At 42.2% G+C, this 14,883-nt stretch overlaps 2 protein-coding genes across 3 annotated transcripts in view; both read right to left on the bottom strand.

Moving 5' to 3' along the window:
* OPN3 (opsin 3) overlaps positions 1–14,883 on the bottom strand; it is a 43,009-nt gene that overhangs the window by 25,655 nt on the left and 2,471 nt on the right. Inside the window, exon 2 of one of the 2 annotated variants that reach the window (XM_045983686.1) lies at positions 12,779–12,913. The exons of the other annotated variant lie outside the window; for it this stretch is intronic. Coding sequence (XP_045839642.1) covers positions 12,873–12,913 — 41 coding nt within the window. The 3' untranslated portion in view covers positions 12,779–12,872. Of the gene's footprint in view, positions 1–12,778; positions 12,914–14,883 lie in introns of those variants that run through there. 2 annotated transcript variants of the gene reach the window in all.
* Positions 7,269–12,587, bottom strand: CHML (CHM like Rab escort protein). Its single transcript, XM_045983683.1, has one exon. The coding sequence runs from the start codon at positions 12,574–12,576 to the stop codon at positions 10,612–10,614; it is 1,965 nt and encodes a 654-aa protein (XP_045839639.1). The 5' UTR covers positions 12,577–12,587; the 3' UTR covers positions 7,269–10,611.

Genomic DNA, 14,883 nt, shown 5'->3' with positions numbered 1-14,883 from the left:
TACTCTCTTTAGCTGAGCAGTGGGGTTGTAGTGGTATCTAACGACCTCACAGAGTTGGGACAAGAGTTAACATGCAGGAAGCACATAAACAGTAACTAGCATGTGGTGCACGCTTACTAAGCATTAGTCATGGACACTACAGTCCATTTGCTAGATATTTCCTTGCATCTATGATTACCTCTTTAGGATAAATTCTTGGCAATATAATTGTTGGGTAAGAAGGCATACACAGTTTTAATGCTTTTAATACAACCTGCCAAAATATGCACCAGAAGCTACTTTAAATCCCCTCTACCATATCATCAAATACTTGTTTTATTCCCACGTACCTACGTCACAATGCCCGTCAACCCACCACCCACCCAGCAGACAATTACTGGTGCCCCCTATATACTCACCGACCCAGAATGCAGGTGTGGTGCCCGGTAATCTGTATTTTAAAAACACTCCCATTTGAGTCATACTGTACAGTTTAAAACCATTGCTCTAGAATTCCATCAGTTGCGAAATCAATCAATTGTCATAACATTAGTTTTCCCAACCTCTTTGCAGTATCAACACCTCAGACCAGGATCTTTCTGAAACTCCCCTTGGCTTCTAGAACCCCTCCAGAAGAGATTCAACCTCTTCTCCTATTTCTATGTCACCTTTTCTCCCCGTTTAGGGAAAAAGAAACTGGATTATTTCATGTAACTGGGAAGCCTTTCAGCGGCACTGGCTGCAGACACGTTGTCCGACAGAAATATGACACGAGCCATGCAAACTCGGGCCTAGAGTAATTCCTCTCCTCCTGCCACTGACTTGGTTGCTTCCTATGTGGCCTGAGTCTCAGACGGACTCTCTGGGAATCAAGGTGCTGGAAGCCTCTGACTCAAATCCTTGAGGCTTAACAAGCCCGGGGGTGGGTCGCGGGGAGGTATATCCTACAAAAGGAATCTTCCCAGTCTGGAAGTAACCCAGGGGCAGAGTTATTACATCAAACCCAGCGGGTGCCGTGTTTGCAGTCCCAGCACGTCCCGATCTACCGACTCCTTCCCGGCCATCTTCGATTTCTCTCGCTCCTGCAGCTCTCACATCCAATCAATCATGGAGTGAGGCCGATTGAATCTCCCCAGTCGTTCTCAGGTCTGTCCTCTGTCTTACCTGCTGGGACCTCAGTTCAGATTCTCATCATCTCTTGCCCAAATCTTTTAATAGCTGTCTGTTTCGTCTCCTTTCTACATTTTTTACCACCCTTGGATTCCTCCTCTATACATATCCAGATGCAGCCCATTTCCTTGGTTAATGACGTGGCGTGCTAGACCACTAGAGAGTCAAAACTCCCTGGCATATGAAACCCTCTAAGACCTTCCAGAACCACCTCCTGATCACCTTGCACAGCCAACCCTGTTTCTATGTCCATGTTTTTCTCTGCCTGTTGCATTCTTACCACCCTGCCCTGCCCAGACCATACCATATCTTTCCTCCTTCCCAGCCATCTGTAGGGTCTCTGCACCTTCCCAGCTTCCCTCCACATTGCCAGTGGGTACACTTTTAAACACAAGCCCTAACTAGAAAAACTGCAACAACTCATCATCCACTTGTATTCACAAGTCCCCTGGGATTCCAGACTATGATAATTAGCATGGTTCAACACAGCTGATACTGAGCATGGTTCAAGATAGCTGATACGTTGGGCTCTAACCCTCTGCCCATCTCTCCACACCAGGTCACTGCTCTAGCCGTGCAGACCATTTCAATGCCCCCATGCCTGTTTCTACTTTCACCCTATATGGAATGTTTCCAATATTGACTTTTAGAAACCCTTCTCAACCTTCAGAGCCCTGGATTTTTCTTTCATGAAGACTTCTTAGATTTCCCTACTCAGACAAAACACTCTGTGTCTCCACTGCAGTCTGTCCATACCTACATCACAAAAATGACCATGGCCTCATTATGGCCTGGTTAACTGTGCAGCAACGTCAGCCCCTACGGAGTGGGAGTTCCATTACTCATGAATTCTACAACTTTGGGACAACTATGAGCCTAAGTTCTCATGTGCACATGGAAACATTAATCCTGCCTCCCGCGGTTATCTTAAAAACGTGACAATATACATAAATTAGAAGAGTTCCTGGCACATGAGGAGTTCGTTACTTGTTCCTGGACTTGCTCTGAGCCCTCTCTGAACACCTCCCATCACGTCTTAGTCGCAGCACGAACATTCTGGAGCCCAACTCCCTGGGACCAAGGCCCAGCTCTGTCACTTACCAGCTGTGTGGTTTTGGTCAAGTTCTTTGCCTTCATTGTCTGTTTTCCCATCTGCAAAACGAGGATAATAAGAGCACCTATCCAATTGGGCTGTCATGAGGAGGAAGTAAGATAAACATGGCAAACCCTTAGAACAGTGCGTGGCATAAAGTGCTCAGTAAGTTCCAGTTACAAGTCTTCATTCCCAGAGTCTAACACAGAAACTGGGGGACAATGTTCAGTAAATGTCACATTGTATTCAACCGTATGTTTCTCTTTGCAGTGTAATTTAGGTGAGGTTCTTCCCTGCATTAAGAATACTGACCTATTCCATTATAATTTCGGTACTGTCTGTAGATAATCCCTGTTTATAAATTGTCAAGCTGTTACCCTCACTCATTGCTTGGCAAACTCTCACTGAATGAAAATGCACGTACAATTCAATTATGGGTGGTTTATTTAGTCTTGCACTGGATTACCTGAAACTCATGGGATATTACTATATACATGTAATTTGATTCATCTGCCTATAGTCTGTCAAGTGAAAAGGACCCTTTCAAAAAAAAAGGTATACTGAAATACGTTTACATTGATTTTGAGAGAGCTGTTTGCAATATATATGAAGATATCATTAAGGAAGTAGTATTACGAAAAAGCACCAAAATAAGCAAGATATCATCCTCTCATTTCTATAAATGTTTTGCAGAATTATTCTATTTCTGAATTAATGATTTTTTTAAACAAATAAAATCCCTAATCTATACTGACAATTGGGGCAGGATGAGATATATTCCCTAATTCTCTGAATTTGTCCTGGAATTCGAGTTATCTTAAAGCTTCAGAAGGAAGCAACTGCTGATTAGGGGAGGCAGACAGGGGCATTGGGAGGCATATGGAGGAGAAGCCAAGACAGCCGTTCCTACCAACAATGGCCCTGTTGAAGAAGCACTTACATTAAAAAGATGCTAAGGCAAAAAGTTAAAAGAAAGGAAAACAAATACATTATAAATACCCAAAATTTTGGGACGCCTGGGTGGCTCAGTCGGTTAAGCGGCTGCCTTCGGCTCAGGTCATGATCCCAGGGTCCTGGGATCGAGTCCCACATCGGGCTCCGTGCTCAGCAGGGAGCCTGCTTCTCTGTCTCTGCCTCTGCCAGCCACTCTGTCTGCCTGTGCTCGCTTGCTCTCTCTCTCTCTGACAAATAAATAAATAAAAATCTTTAAAAAAATACCCAAAATTTTAATGAAGAGTTTGTCAACATTGGCACCACTGACATTTGGGGCTGGGTAATTCTTTCTTGGGGAAGGAGGCTGTCTTGCACGTTGGTCAGTTTCCCGTCCTCTACCCACGGGATGCCAGTAGCCCCCGCCCCCCGGCTAGTTTTATAGTTTTGACAACCAAAATGTCTCCAGACACTGCCAAATGGGCAAAATCACCCTGGCTTGAGAATAATTGCTTTGATGGGAGAACATTAGCAAAAGTATTAGGTGGGACATCTTACGGGTTTTTTTTAAATATTTCCTCTTTTTCAGTACTTTTGTCAATTTACATAGACTTATCAAAAACTAATTATCTTCACTAACAAAAAGACCCAGGCATGGTTCTGATATATTTTTCCAGAGCTCGGCCCCAGTGGTCCTCTGTCTGGAACGGGGTGATGAAGGTGAGGGGTGACGAGGAAAGGAGGGTCACCAAACCTGGTTTGGGTGGCCTATGAAATGCAAGACACTAAGAGGGCGTAGCACTCCAGCGAACTCAGACTCTGTTTTAAAGAAAACTATAGTCTCACGACAAGTGACTTCTAGTGCGGTTCTCATCTGTTGCTTTTTCCTTTTAATAAACACCTGGCTGGTGTTTGTCTCAGTAACAGAGTCATGATAAATCATGGTCTGCCGTCCTCAAGTGGCACTGTTCAAGGAAGGGACGGAAAGACAGCTCATTCCTCCATAATACTTCACTGAAATTGTTTTAGGAAATTAACAGTTATAAACTGGGGGTTGCTGGGAGGAGGTGGGATTGGGAGAGGGGGAGGGGGCTATGGACATTGGGGAGGGGAGGCGAACCATAAGAGACTATGGACTCTGAAAAACAACCTGAGGGTTTTGAAGGGTCGGGGGTGGGAGGTTGGGGGAACAGGTGGTGGGTAATAGGGAGGGCACGTTTTGCATGGAGCACTGGGTGTTGTGCAAAAACAATGAATACTGTTACGCTGAAAAAAATAAATAAAAAGGAAATTAAGTTATATTAATTGCCTAAAGACAAGATTCCCTGGTCTTCCTCAGGACATTCCCCTAAATTTCTTCTTTACAGTGGGCAGTAGAAATGCAGAAATTGGGATAAAAACTTTAAACTTCCACATAATGATGAAATTAACTTATAATGATGTAAAAAAATATTTCCACATACTGCATTAGTAGTAGTTCTGTTACCTTGAAGTATAAGGGAGGAATAAAAAAAAGGAACAAATAAAAGTCTCAAACAGGGGCTTAGTGTTAGACACTGTTGGCTAAGTGTCTGCCTTTGGCTCAGGTCATAATCCCAGGATCCCTGGAATCCCCCACTGGGCTACCCACTCAGTGGGAAGTCTGCTTCTCCCTCTCCCTCTGCTCCTCCCCTGCTCGTGCCCTCTCTTCCTCTGTCAAATAAATAAAATCTTTAAAAAATAAAAAGAATTTAAAAAAATCTCAAACAGACATGGGTGCTCCAAAGGCTTCCATCAAGTGATAAGTAATAAAAGGAACTGGCACAAACCCCATGGCACGAATGTCCCCAAGGAGTCCTATTTCTTTAAAACTAGAATACGTCTAAAGATGTCTCTCCTGCCTGAACTACAAACAGGTGTTTACCTGCCTGTTATATAGTTCGTCAGCCCTGCACTTCTGAAGCCTATGTTTCCTCTGATAACAGATATGCTTGTAGTCGTCATTTAGAGGGTGTTACGGTTAAATACGTATTTAATGCAGGAAAATGCCAAAATCCTAGGACAATAGCAGGAACCAACAGGCATGGCATATCAAGAAATGAAGCTCTTGGAATAAATACTGGGGTATTATTACTACTTTGATTTCAGGTATGACCTAAAGTCAACTCCCTCCGCCTTCTCCCAACCCACTGTCTAACTTCAGTTACATAGATCTTAATTCACAGGAAGATTTTTTGCTACTTGTTGAAAAACAAATGTACCCTAGGGACGTCTGGGTGGCTCAGCCAGCTAAGCTGCTGCCTTCAGGTCAGGTCGTGATTCCAGGGTCCTGGGATTGAGCTCCTGCTCAGCACAGTCTGCTTTTCCCCCTCCCACTGCTGTTCCCCCTGATCCTACTCTGTCAAATTAATACAATCTTTAAAAAAAAAAAAAAAAAGAAAAAGAAAACCACACACAAATGTCCTCTAAAATTCTCGGAGCCCCTCTTCCAGCAGCAGTTTCTATGACACACGCGTACATGTCACTCAGCTGTGCCAACACGGAGGCAGCCTGGTGGTCCCACTGCAATTCTCACACTGGAGTCTGGGCACCCAGACAGGTGCATACGCGTCAGACCCTCAGTTCCTCCAGGTCGTATCAAGGAAATGTGGGTAAATACCTGCCCTTTCTTACCTGACACAGTGGTCCTGAGGTTCATGAAACAAAATGTAGTTGTCAACAGAAAAGGCAGTGCTCCTACCACTGCTGTGGCAGGCCTGCGCTCCTAACATGCGTGTTAGAGGCCGAGTCTTCCAGCTCAGGCAGCTTCTCCGTTCATGCCCTACAGAGAGCTGCCGTACTGTGTCCCCTGCTGTTGAAATGTGAATACATTAGGTCGTCAGTTAAAAGAATAAGAACTACACTAGGAACAGTGCCTCTTATTATCGAAGGTAAACATATTGAAGTAAAAATCCAAAAATCTTCAAAGACGAGGCGACTACCTCCGTGCAGTGAGAGCATGACCTCTGCTTGTGCTGCCAAGAGGAAGGAAACAGAACTCGTCCTAATCGGAACTTCTTGGCCTTGGAACTTTATGACCTACTTCATTTCAGTTTATTTACACTCCTGACTCCCTGAGCTCTCAGCGCTCTGGGTCCCTGGGACCCATCTCTTACACTTTCTCTTCATGTATTCCCCCAAGCAACACAAAAAACTTCTGATTAATGTCAGAAACTTCTTAATTCGCTCAATGGTAGCTAAAATATACTTCAGAAAGTATTAACAGACCTTTTAACTCTTAAGCTACTTGTTTCCAACTTTAGTAAAACTTTTGGACTCCCCTTAAAGGAATGCCGTGAATCTCAAACCAGATTTCTCCTTTGTTTCTTTTTCTTTTGGGGGGAGGGGGTGGTAGTAGTTATAGCAGATTGTATGATGGATAGAAAATGTCTTATATTCTCGAGAAGCATATTCTCCAACACAATGGTTCTCAGGTACAGAACTTAGTCATTTTCTATTTTGAATTCTTAGAATATCAATTCATAACCCACAGCTGATGTTCAACTGATGTTTGTTGAATTCAGTCACCTTGCTTTGGATCAGTCGGGCTGACAGGAAGGGTCTGCTAGCATCCTCAGTGCCTGATGGATCCTGAGATCCATCCTTAGCTGTCCTCGCTGAGAACACTCCTCAGACAAGAGAGGCTTGGCCATGTCTGTGAATCCAACCCCTCCTTCATTTCCCTGGAATCCAAGACCCCCAGATGAAGAGTGCATTCTTGGATTTGGGGCCACACTTTTTAATTATTATGTAATGTCTTCATACTGATGTCCTAGGATGCTTTAATATTACTTCTATTATTTCCGCCCCGGCTCTGGGGTTTCCATTTTCTAAAAAAAGTGCTGTCACAATATACATTATTTCTTAATTCTGAGCAACTGAGGAAGGATACAAGATACAAAATCCATCTTAACCAGGAAGTCCTTTCCATCAAGAGTTATAAAACCATCTGCTATGTTTTTGGAGATTACCTTTTGATATTAAAACTTTTTAAAAATAAATAATTTTTTAAATTTGAAGAATTTTATACATTTCCAAAAAAAACCAGTAACTTTCTCACCAATTCAGTAACCACTTCATCAATTATTCTTTTATTTGTATCACACACATCAATATTTTACAGAAAAAAAAGAACCCCTTAATGTTAAACTCCAATTAAGTACGTTTTCCTGATTCTTTTCGATGTAGACACCTAAACTTTTACACACACATAATCTGTACATAAAATAATGTTTTAACATTTTTTAATCTCATTTAACATATTTTATACAATTTTACATATATCAATATCAGTTAATGACTACGTAACGGTCTACAATAGCAATACATCAAAATTTATTTATCCATTTCCCAAATCCTGGACTTTTTTTTTTTTTTTAATGTGTATGAATGGAATTGCTAGAAGTATCTTTGTACAAGTAGCTTATTTTTCTTTTAAGTATTTTCCTGGCCGTATGCTGTTCAAAGTGACTTTATCTAGCCAAAAATAGATTGGTTACAGAGCTTTTGATCTAAATAGTTCTTTTAAAAATTACTAATCGTGCTACTGGTATGAAGACACATGAATTTTAAAATGTTCTGCTAATATAATAGCATAAACCAGGTCAAAGTTGTTTCAATTTGCATTTTTAGTACTAGGAAACCTGAATATCAATTCCAAGAATTGTCTTTTGTGTCTTTTCATTTGTACTCTATCCTTTCATAAATTTACTTAGTAAAGAGTAGAAACTTTATGGTTTTGGATCTACTTTTTAAAAAATTTTAAGCATTTTATCCACGTGTAATGTAAGTAGCTTTTTAAAAATCCAATCTTTTTTGTCTTCTTCCTTTGTGCCATTTTTCATTTTTCTTTAGTTGATCTCACCTACCCTGCTAGTGGTATTTTTCAGTGTTATGAAGTTTCTTTTGTACTACTGGGGTGAGAATTGTAGTCTTTTTATTTTCATCTTTATAATCAACATTTTAACTCCTATGGAATGAACTGTTTTATCATATGTAACATGGGCCTAATTCTTTTTTCACACTGACATCCAATTAGTCTTTCTACCAGTAGTTACTATATAATTACTTCCTTCCAACTGGTTTATTAAGTCTCAGTTAAACTTCCTACTTAGCATCAAAGTGTATTTAGAAAAGGTTACTTTCGGATTTAAAGGGCAAGACTCTCACTTCTTTCCCCTAAGTTAAAAAGATAAATCTATCTTTCCTTGCCTGTTTTCCGAATTTGCCACAATTCTGTCAAATTATATAAAATAGAAGTTGGAATGTTCAGTGCAAGTGTAGTAAATCTCCATATTAATGTCATCTAGTGGCATTCCTTTGGCTATGATTTCAAACACATTATCTAACTTAATCTTCACAATAATTCTACAAAATATTATTTCTGTTTTATAGATGGTGAAATTATTTTGATAGGTTCAAACCTTAGGCTATACCTAATAGAACCACTTTGCCATATTAGTAAATGCATAAATATTAATACCAATACATGACTTCTATTTTCAGGAAGCTGTAAAGTACCTAAGTCTTTCTTGTTTCATTTTCCTCACATATAGAAGAGCAACGAAAGACTATTCACAGCTTATTTGGGCCTAGTATCATCTGCATATTTTTATATGTTGTTCAGATCAAAAGATAATTAAAAAGCATTACTTAGTTGAAATTTAGCCAAATTCTGCTTCCATCAGCTCCTTTGCTCTAACTTTATTTCTAATTAATCCTAAGCTTCACATCTCCCTGATCTTAGACTGAGAGGCCGGAGCCTGCGGGCTCTGCTTCCCCCGCTGCGCTGCATGGACTTCCGTATCGGGGCAACCTGGATTCCAACACTGGCTCTTCCCCATACCAGACCTGGGCCAAAGTATTAGTAATTTGCCTCTTCGTTAAAAATGTATTCAATAGGGGCGCCTGGGTGGCTCAGTGGGTTAAAACCTCTGCCTTCGGCTCGGGTCATGGTCCCAGGGTGCTGGGATCGAGCCCTGCATCAAGATCTCTGCTCAGCAGGGAGCCTGCTTCCTCCTCTCTCTCTGCCTGCCTCTCTGCCTACTTCTGATCACCATCTGTCATATAAATAAATAAAATCTTAAAAAAAAAAAAACGTATTCAATTGGATCAGCCTCACAAGGTGGTTCAGACACTGTCACTAGGAAGCGCAGGGACCTAGCACAGAGTAGAGGCTCTGTTTCACAACACAGATTGGCTTGGGGGGGGGGGGGGCTCTCTTCCTACAGGAATTAGCATCAGGGGGAGGCACTTCACCTCTTCTGACAACTCCGCAGGTTTTCACCACTGGAGTACAGCAGCTTTGGCTTCTCGAGAAGTGCTCTAAAAAAAGGTTTCTGTTCTCTAGGTTAATGGCTGAGAGGCTGAAGTGATCATGGAGGCGGTCACCTCACGAACTGTGAGTGGGGCACAAGGAAGGAGACATGATGAATCCTCCTTCCATTCACTGCTATCATCACACAAAGTGGTGTATCAGATCCTCACTAAGAAACCTCGGGAAACCTACAGATGGCTTTGAAAAACCACCGGAATCCCAAGTTACAAATGCCTCACTCCATCTCCTCTTAGGAATTTCAAAACAGCCAATCTGCGGTACCTTTTCCTGGAGCAATATATATATATATATTTTTTTTTTTTTTTTTTTTCTTTTGGCCCACGTTAGTTGTTGGAAGTTCTTTTCTTTTAGCCCAGCACAGGGCTCTGCAGAAATTTTCTGAAGTAGTAGTAAACCAGAACTAACCTGATTCTGAGGTTTCCTTTGGGACAAACTTCCCAAGAATGACCTCTTCCGTGCTCAGACGGACTGTCCACCACTTTCTGTAATACAGAACTGTGGTGTCGGCACTGCCTTGCTGGTTACAAGGGCTAAGTAGGGGAACTGAACTGACAATATGCTGTAAACACTAGACCTTCGCAAGCAAAGGATCGTGCAAACAACCTGTTAACAGCCGGCACTTGCACGGAAGTTGCTATTGCTACGACCATGTCTGTACATTTATGTTTTATACCAAAGACCCACATCATTTACTGTGTGTGTTTAACTATTCAGAGGCAGGAGCAACTAAAATAATTACAAAAGTAACTAAAATATTCCTTCCATATTATTGTTATTATAGACTAATAAAATCTGAAGGTCATTAGCAGATACTTATTATGTCCCTTTAAGCACAGTTGCTAATCTGGAACCCTCACTAATACACCCAATACTAAAATAAAACTAACTTTGTCCACTAATCAATCAGTTACTTATAGGATAACAACAACATCCAATAACCGAATGTCTCAAACAGAATTAAAATACATCTGCATATATCATCATATAACCCGTTCTAATTAATCATATACGAAACAGTCCTTTAAGTGAAAATATTCTGATGCCAGGATGAATGTCCAATGTAGCATTTCCAGTTTGCTCTTTTCTAGTTTTGAAGGTGCTTCTCTGGGCTTTCTAGGTTTTTACTTCCCTCAGAGGACTCTACTTTGGCCATGATTATATTATTGGTTCCAGGAGCCTCGGGCTGCTTATCATCACCATCAAAGATAATATCTTCTGGATTTGGAGGTGGGGGGCAGAATTCTTCATTGGGAAACATCTCCTGGAAAAGCGTTTCGGCTTGCTTGACTGCATGTTCATTTCCCAGTGCACAGTCAGGCCCAGAGCAGACGTAAACATTGGAAGGTAAGCCCTCATATGAGCTTCTGCTGATGCCCGAGGAGTCTCTCATATTGAAATAAAGAGCCCACAAGAGTCTTGGCTTTGTGCATTCTTCCTGGTCCATCTCTGTTTCGTTGTATGGGGTGAATAATTTCTTCACTACTGACTCTAAGTCTTCTCTTGCTGTTTTAGAAGATGAACAGGTCAGATGTACCAGATGGGTGTCTTTCATGCACGTCATGGTCGAAGAACATAATTCGGTGACGCGAACCGCGCATGTTCCTGATTCCACTGGCGGCACTACCAGAACGGAAATGTGCTGATCTGAGTCGGCCTTTAGTATAGACTGATCTGTAACGAGCACTGCCCTGGAGATCTGCTCATACTGCACATTTGAGCATGTTTCCTCAGAAAGGTAACTGTCCTCCACAATAAAGTATTTAGCATTTATTCTTTGACCTAAGTGATCTATAATTGCTTTACATTTTCCAGAATCTTTGTCGACTACCAGGCATTGAACTCTGTGACGAAGACAATAGATTCCACCAAAAACGGCACACATCCTGCAGAAACACTGGGGAATTTCTCCTTGCCCGTACAAGGGAAATAAAAAGGGGGTGTTGCCAAACCGTCCAAGACACCGAAGGAAGTTTTTCGTTGCTTTAAGGCCCTCTATTGTACTGCAAGATGTTTCTGTCATTGCAATTGAATGCAGCACAAAATGCTGGAGGTTGGGGGTTAATTTTTTAGTTTGTAAGTACTCTGAAAACGAGCACTGCACAAAAGCTTCGTATTGATCAGGATGTTGTTCATAGTCTAAACAAAACGTAAGAAATTTCATCAGTATCCTCTTTTCAACCATAGTGAGTTCTCTGCTATTAAAGACATCTGCTCTGGAACAAGGCACCTGTTCTACTTTTCCTTCACGGAACGCAAGAATCCTAGTGACGTTTTTAAACTCTGCGTAACGACTAACATTTGATTTGATTAAGAGCTCAATTAGCAATCCTTGAGAATACAGCAGCTTCGATACCAAATCAATATTAAACCTCCTGCTTTCTTTAACTATTTGAGAGTAAGTAATCTTCTTTCTCTTTGGTTGGTCAGTGCTGTCTTTCTCTGCAGGCTTCTTTCCATCTTTATCCCCATCTGAAACTGCGGGTAAACGGGCTTCACCTCCAGAGTGCTCTTCCTTTGCCGAGGTGTCCTCGACATCAGTTACTTCCAGTGAAACTTCTCCACCCCTTTTTGGAGTGTCTTTGGCGGGCGTTTCACAGCTGGCGGCATGTAATGAGTGTGTTTCTTCAGACAAGCATGCGGAATGCAGAGGGTTAGGCGTGGTGCTGGATGTTGCCGAGGAAGGACTTTTCTGCAGAGCCTCCATCTCTTCGACACCGTCATCCACATCCTGACTGGCATAACAAAACACTTCCGTGTGTTGGATGGTTCCGTCCTTCTTGCGAAGAGGGACAGCTTCTTCTGTTTCATGGATCAGGCCTTGCCACGAGGCAGTACTTTCTTCCGCAATGTCACTGTTTTGCTGATACTCCTTCAACCAGGAGAGCAACCCCGAAAAGCTGAAACTTGCCCAGTTTCCTCCATAGTAGCTTCTGGAATCAAGATGCAGAACCCTCTGGCCACTTCTTGAACACGCAGCTGCAAGGATGGATTCGGGCAGCCCTGTCCCTATTATGACCACATCAAACTCTGTGGGAAGCTGGTCCGCCATCGTGGGAGATAAAGCTTCGGGTGACAACTGCGGACAAAGGAGATGCGTGGGAGTCTAGGCTGAGGGCTCCGCTGAGCTGCGCATACGCCGTAATCCAGTCTCTCCCGGTGATAGTCTAGTTCATCCCAGAAGTACTGAGGTTGTAGGTCCTAGCCGTTTAACAGTTACCCTTTCTTAATACTGTTTTCCTTATAGGTCAGTAGCATAAAAATAGGATAACGTATATCTAATCACATCTGAGAACACTAAAACGGATGTGTGGTTTTCATTCCTGCACTTCATCTTAGCAGTAAATGTCAAAATGCATCACGCATGCATTTGTGACTGGAACTCTTCTCTGAAAGAAGAAAATTCAAGAAAGAATACATCTGTCAACAATACCAAGAGAAAAGGAATTTCATGCAGCAGCAATGACAGCGACCCCACTGGAGTCCGACTTGTTATCCGGACAGAAGCCTCTAGGAAAGCAAATCATTAAATGCTTTCTTACATATTTTCTAATTTCTCAAAAATGAACAGTAGAGATTTACCCCCCCCAAAACACACAGTAATGAGGAAGTAACATCATAATGTCCCATAAAAACAATTTTCATAATACAGTTCTGTACCTTTTGCTTTTAATTAAATCAATATTTGAATAGAACTACACAGAACTGTGAGCTTAGACTGTAAGAAATGTGTGGTTCCACCGTGTTTATGGAAACAGACTATACACTATGTGCACACTGTCATGATGAAGAATATTTCTGTGGCCAATTAAGCCTGTGGGTGATTTTAGAACAGCTGAATGAAAGACATTTCCATGCAACAAGCACCCTTAGGATCGTGGTAGCATCGTGAGACTGTTTCAACTGAATTAACCAGTCAGATTATTGCAAAAGGATTATTTCAGTAAAACAACTAGCATTTTGAGATATTTAGGTGCAAAAAAGGTTTACCGTAGGGAACATGTATTTTTAAAAAATATTTATATCAATGTACATATGTGCATTTTTTTTTTTTTAGGTGTAAGTTAAAAAGGAAAATTCCCACCTTTGTAAGTTAAAATATCTTAACATAAATCATACCTACTTCTAAAATCCAGTGAACATAGGGTGACTTGCATTTTGCCAGACTCCGGCTCTGACCCTGAATCTCTGTATCACAAGATGAAGGCCCCGTCCAAACATCCCCTAAGATTAACACGTTGTTTGCCGTTTTCGAAGGGGTAGGAGGCAGCAGTGCACAAAGGCTCTCCCATTAGCTTCTGGCACAACACTGATTATATGCCACACACACAACATTTCTGTGGCACTAGGTGTGGCTCGAGTTGCAACAACCAAGGGGGTGAAAGGCATACTCACCTGAAGTCTTTAGGCTAATGCACTACGCGCACCACGTGAAGGGGGCCTGTCTACCCGCTGTAATGGTGCAGCCAGAGGAAGAGTGCTTGGACCCCCGATTTTCCCAATCATTATGCCTGCTGACCTCAACATCAGTACTAACGAGGCCTGCCTAGGCTAAGATGGTGAATTAGCTTGGACATCTGTAAAACAAGCCATTCAACTGAAAGTCGGATGAAATCGACTAGTTCACGGAACAAACCGACTGGTCAGTTTAGTGGAATGGCCATCTCAACAGTCCTCTCTTGTCAAAGCCTCTGCCTCAATAATATCGGCGATTCTATACTTGTTTTCGGCATTTCCCTGAAAAACCAGGAACTGCGCACCGGTGGGGCAGTTGCAATGCCTACTCATAGGTGTGTGTGTGTCTGCGTTACTTATCCTGCCTTCTTCTAGCAGGGCGTGAGGAGGAAGACAGACCCCAGGAAGGTATGGGAAGAAAAGTAACCACAGTGTGTGCTTATTCTTGGCTCAGGAGATAGAGCAGAGGATACAAGGCATAAGGGCTAAAACCAGGCACCTTCTAACCCACAGATATCAAGAGTCCTCGAATAACCAAGCATGTAGGACAGAACAACCTTAAAGAACATGCAGCTCACTCCCCCATAAGAGAGATAACAAAACTGACTGCAGGAGAGATTGTGACTGGCAAAGTCCACACGAGAGGTCAGCCAGGCCATGGAGTGGAGACTACTCTTGCGTCATCAGGCCATTGGGCTCTCCACTTGATAGGGCAGCCTCTCCAGGAACCTCTAGAACAAATGCCACTTCTGGCATTTTTAGATTTCCTCCCCCTTCAACACGCCACAGTTAGCTCTTGTTCAGGGATGACCACCGGCGAAGCACCCTCCCTTTCTTTGACTTTAACCCTTATCTAGAAGCACAAACCTTGGAATTTACTTCAGGCAAAGAAATTCTTAATCTT

The sequence above is a fragment of the Meles meles genome, chromosome 17 (genome assembly GCF_922984935.1).
Source record: "Meles meles chromosome 17, mMelMel3.1 paternal haplotype, whole genome shotgun sequence".
In the NCBI taxonomy this organism is placed as follows: Eukaryota; Metazoa; Chordata; class Mammalia; order Carnivora; family Mustelidae; genus Meles; species Meles meles.
Note: the sequence above shows the minus strand (reverse complement) of the source record. Positions and strands in the feature narration are given on the sequence as shown.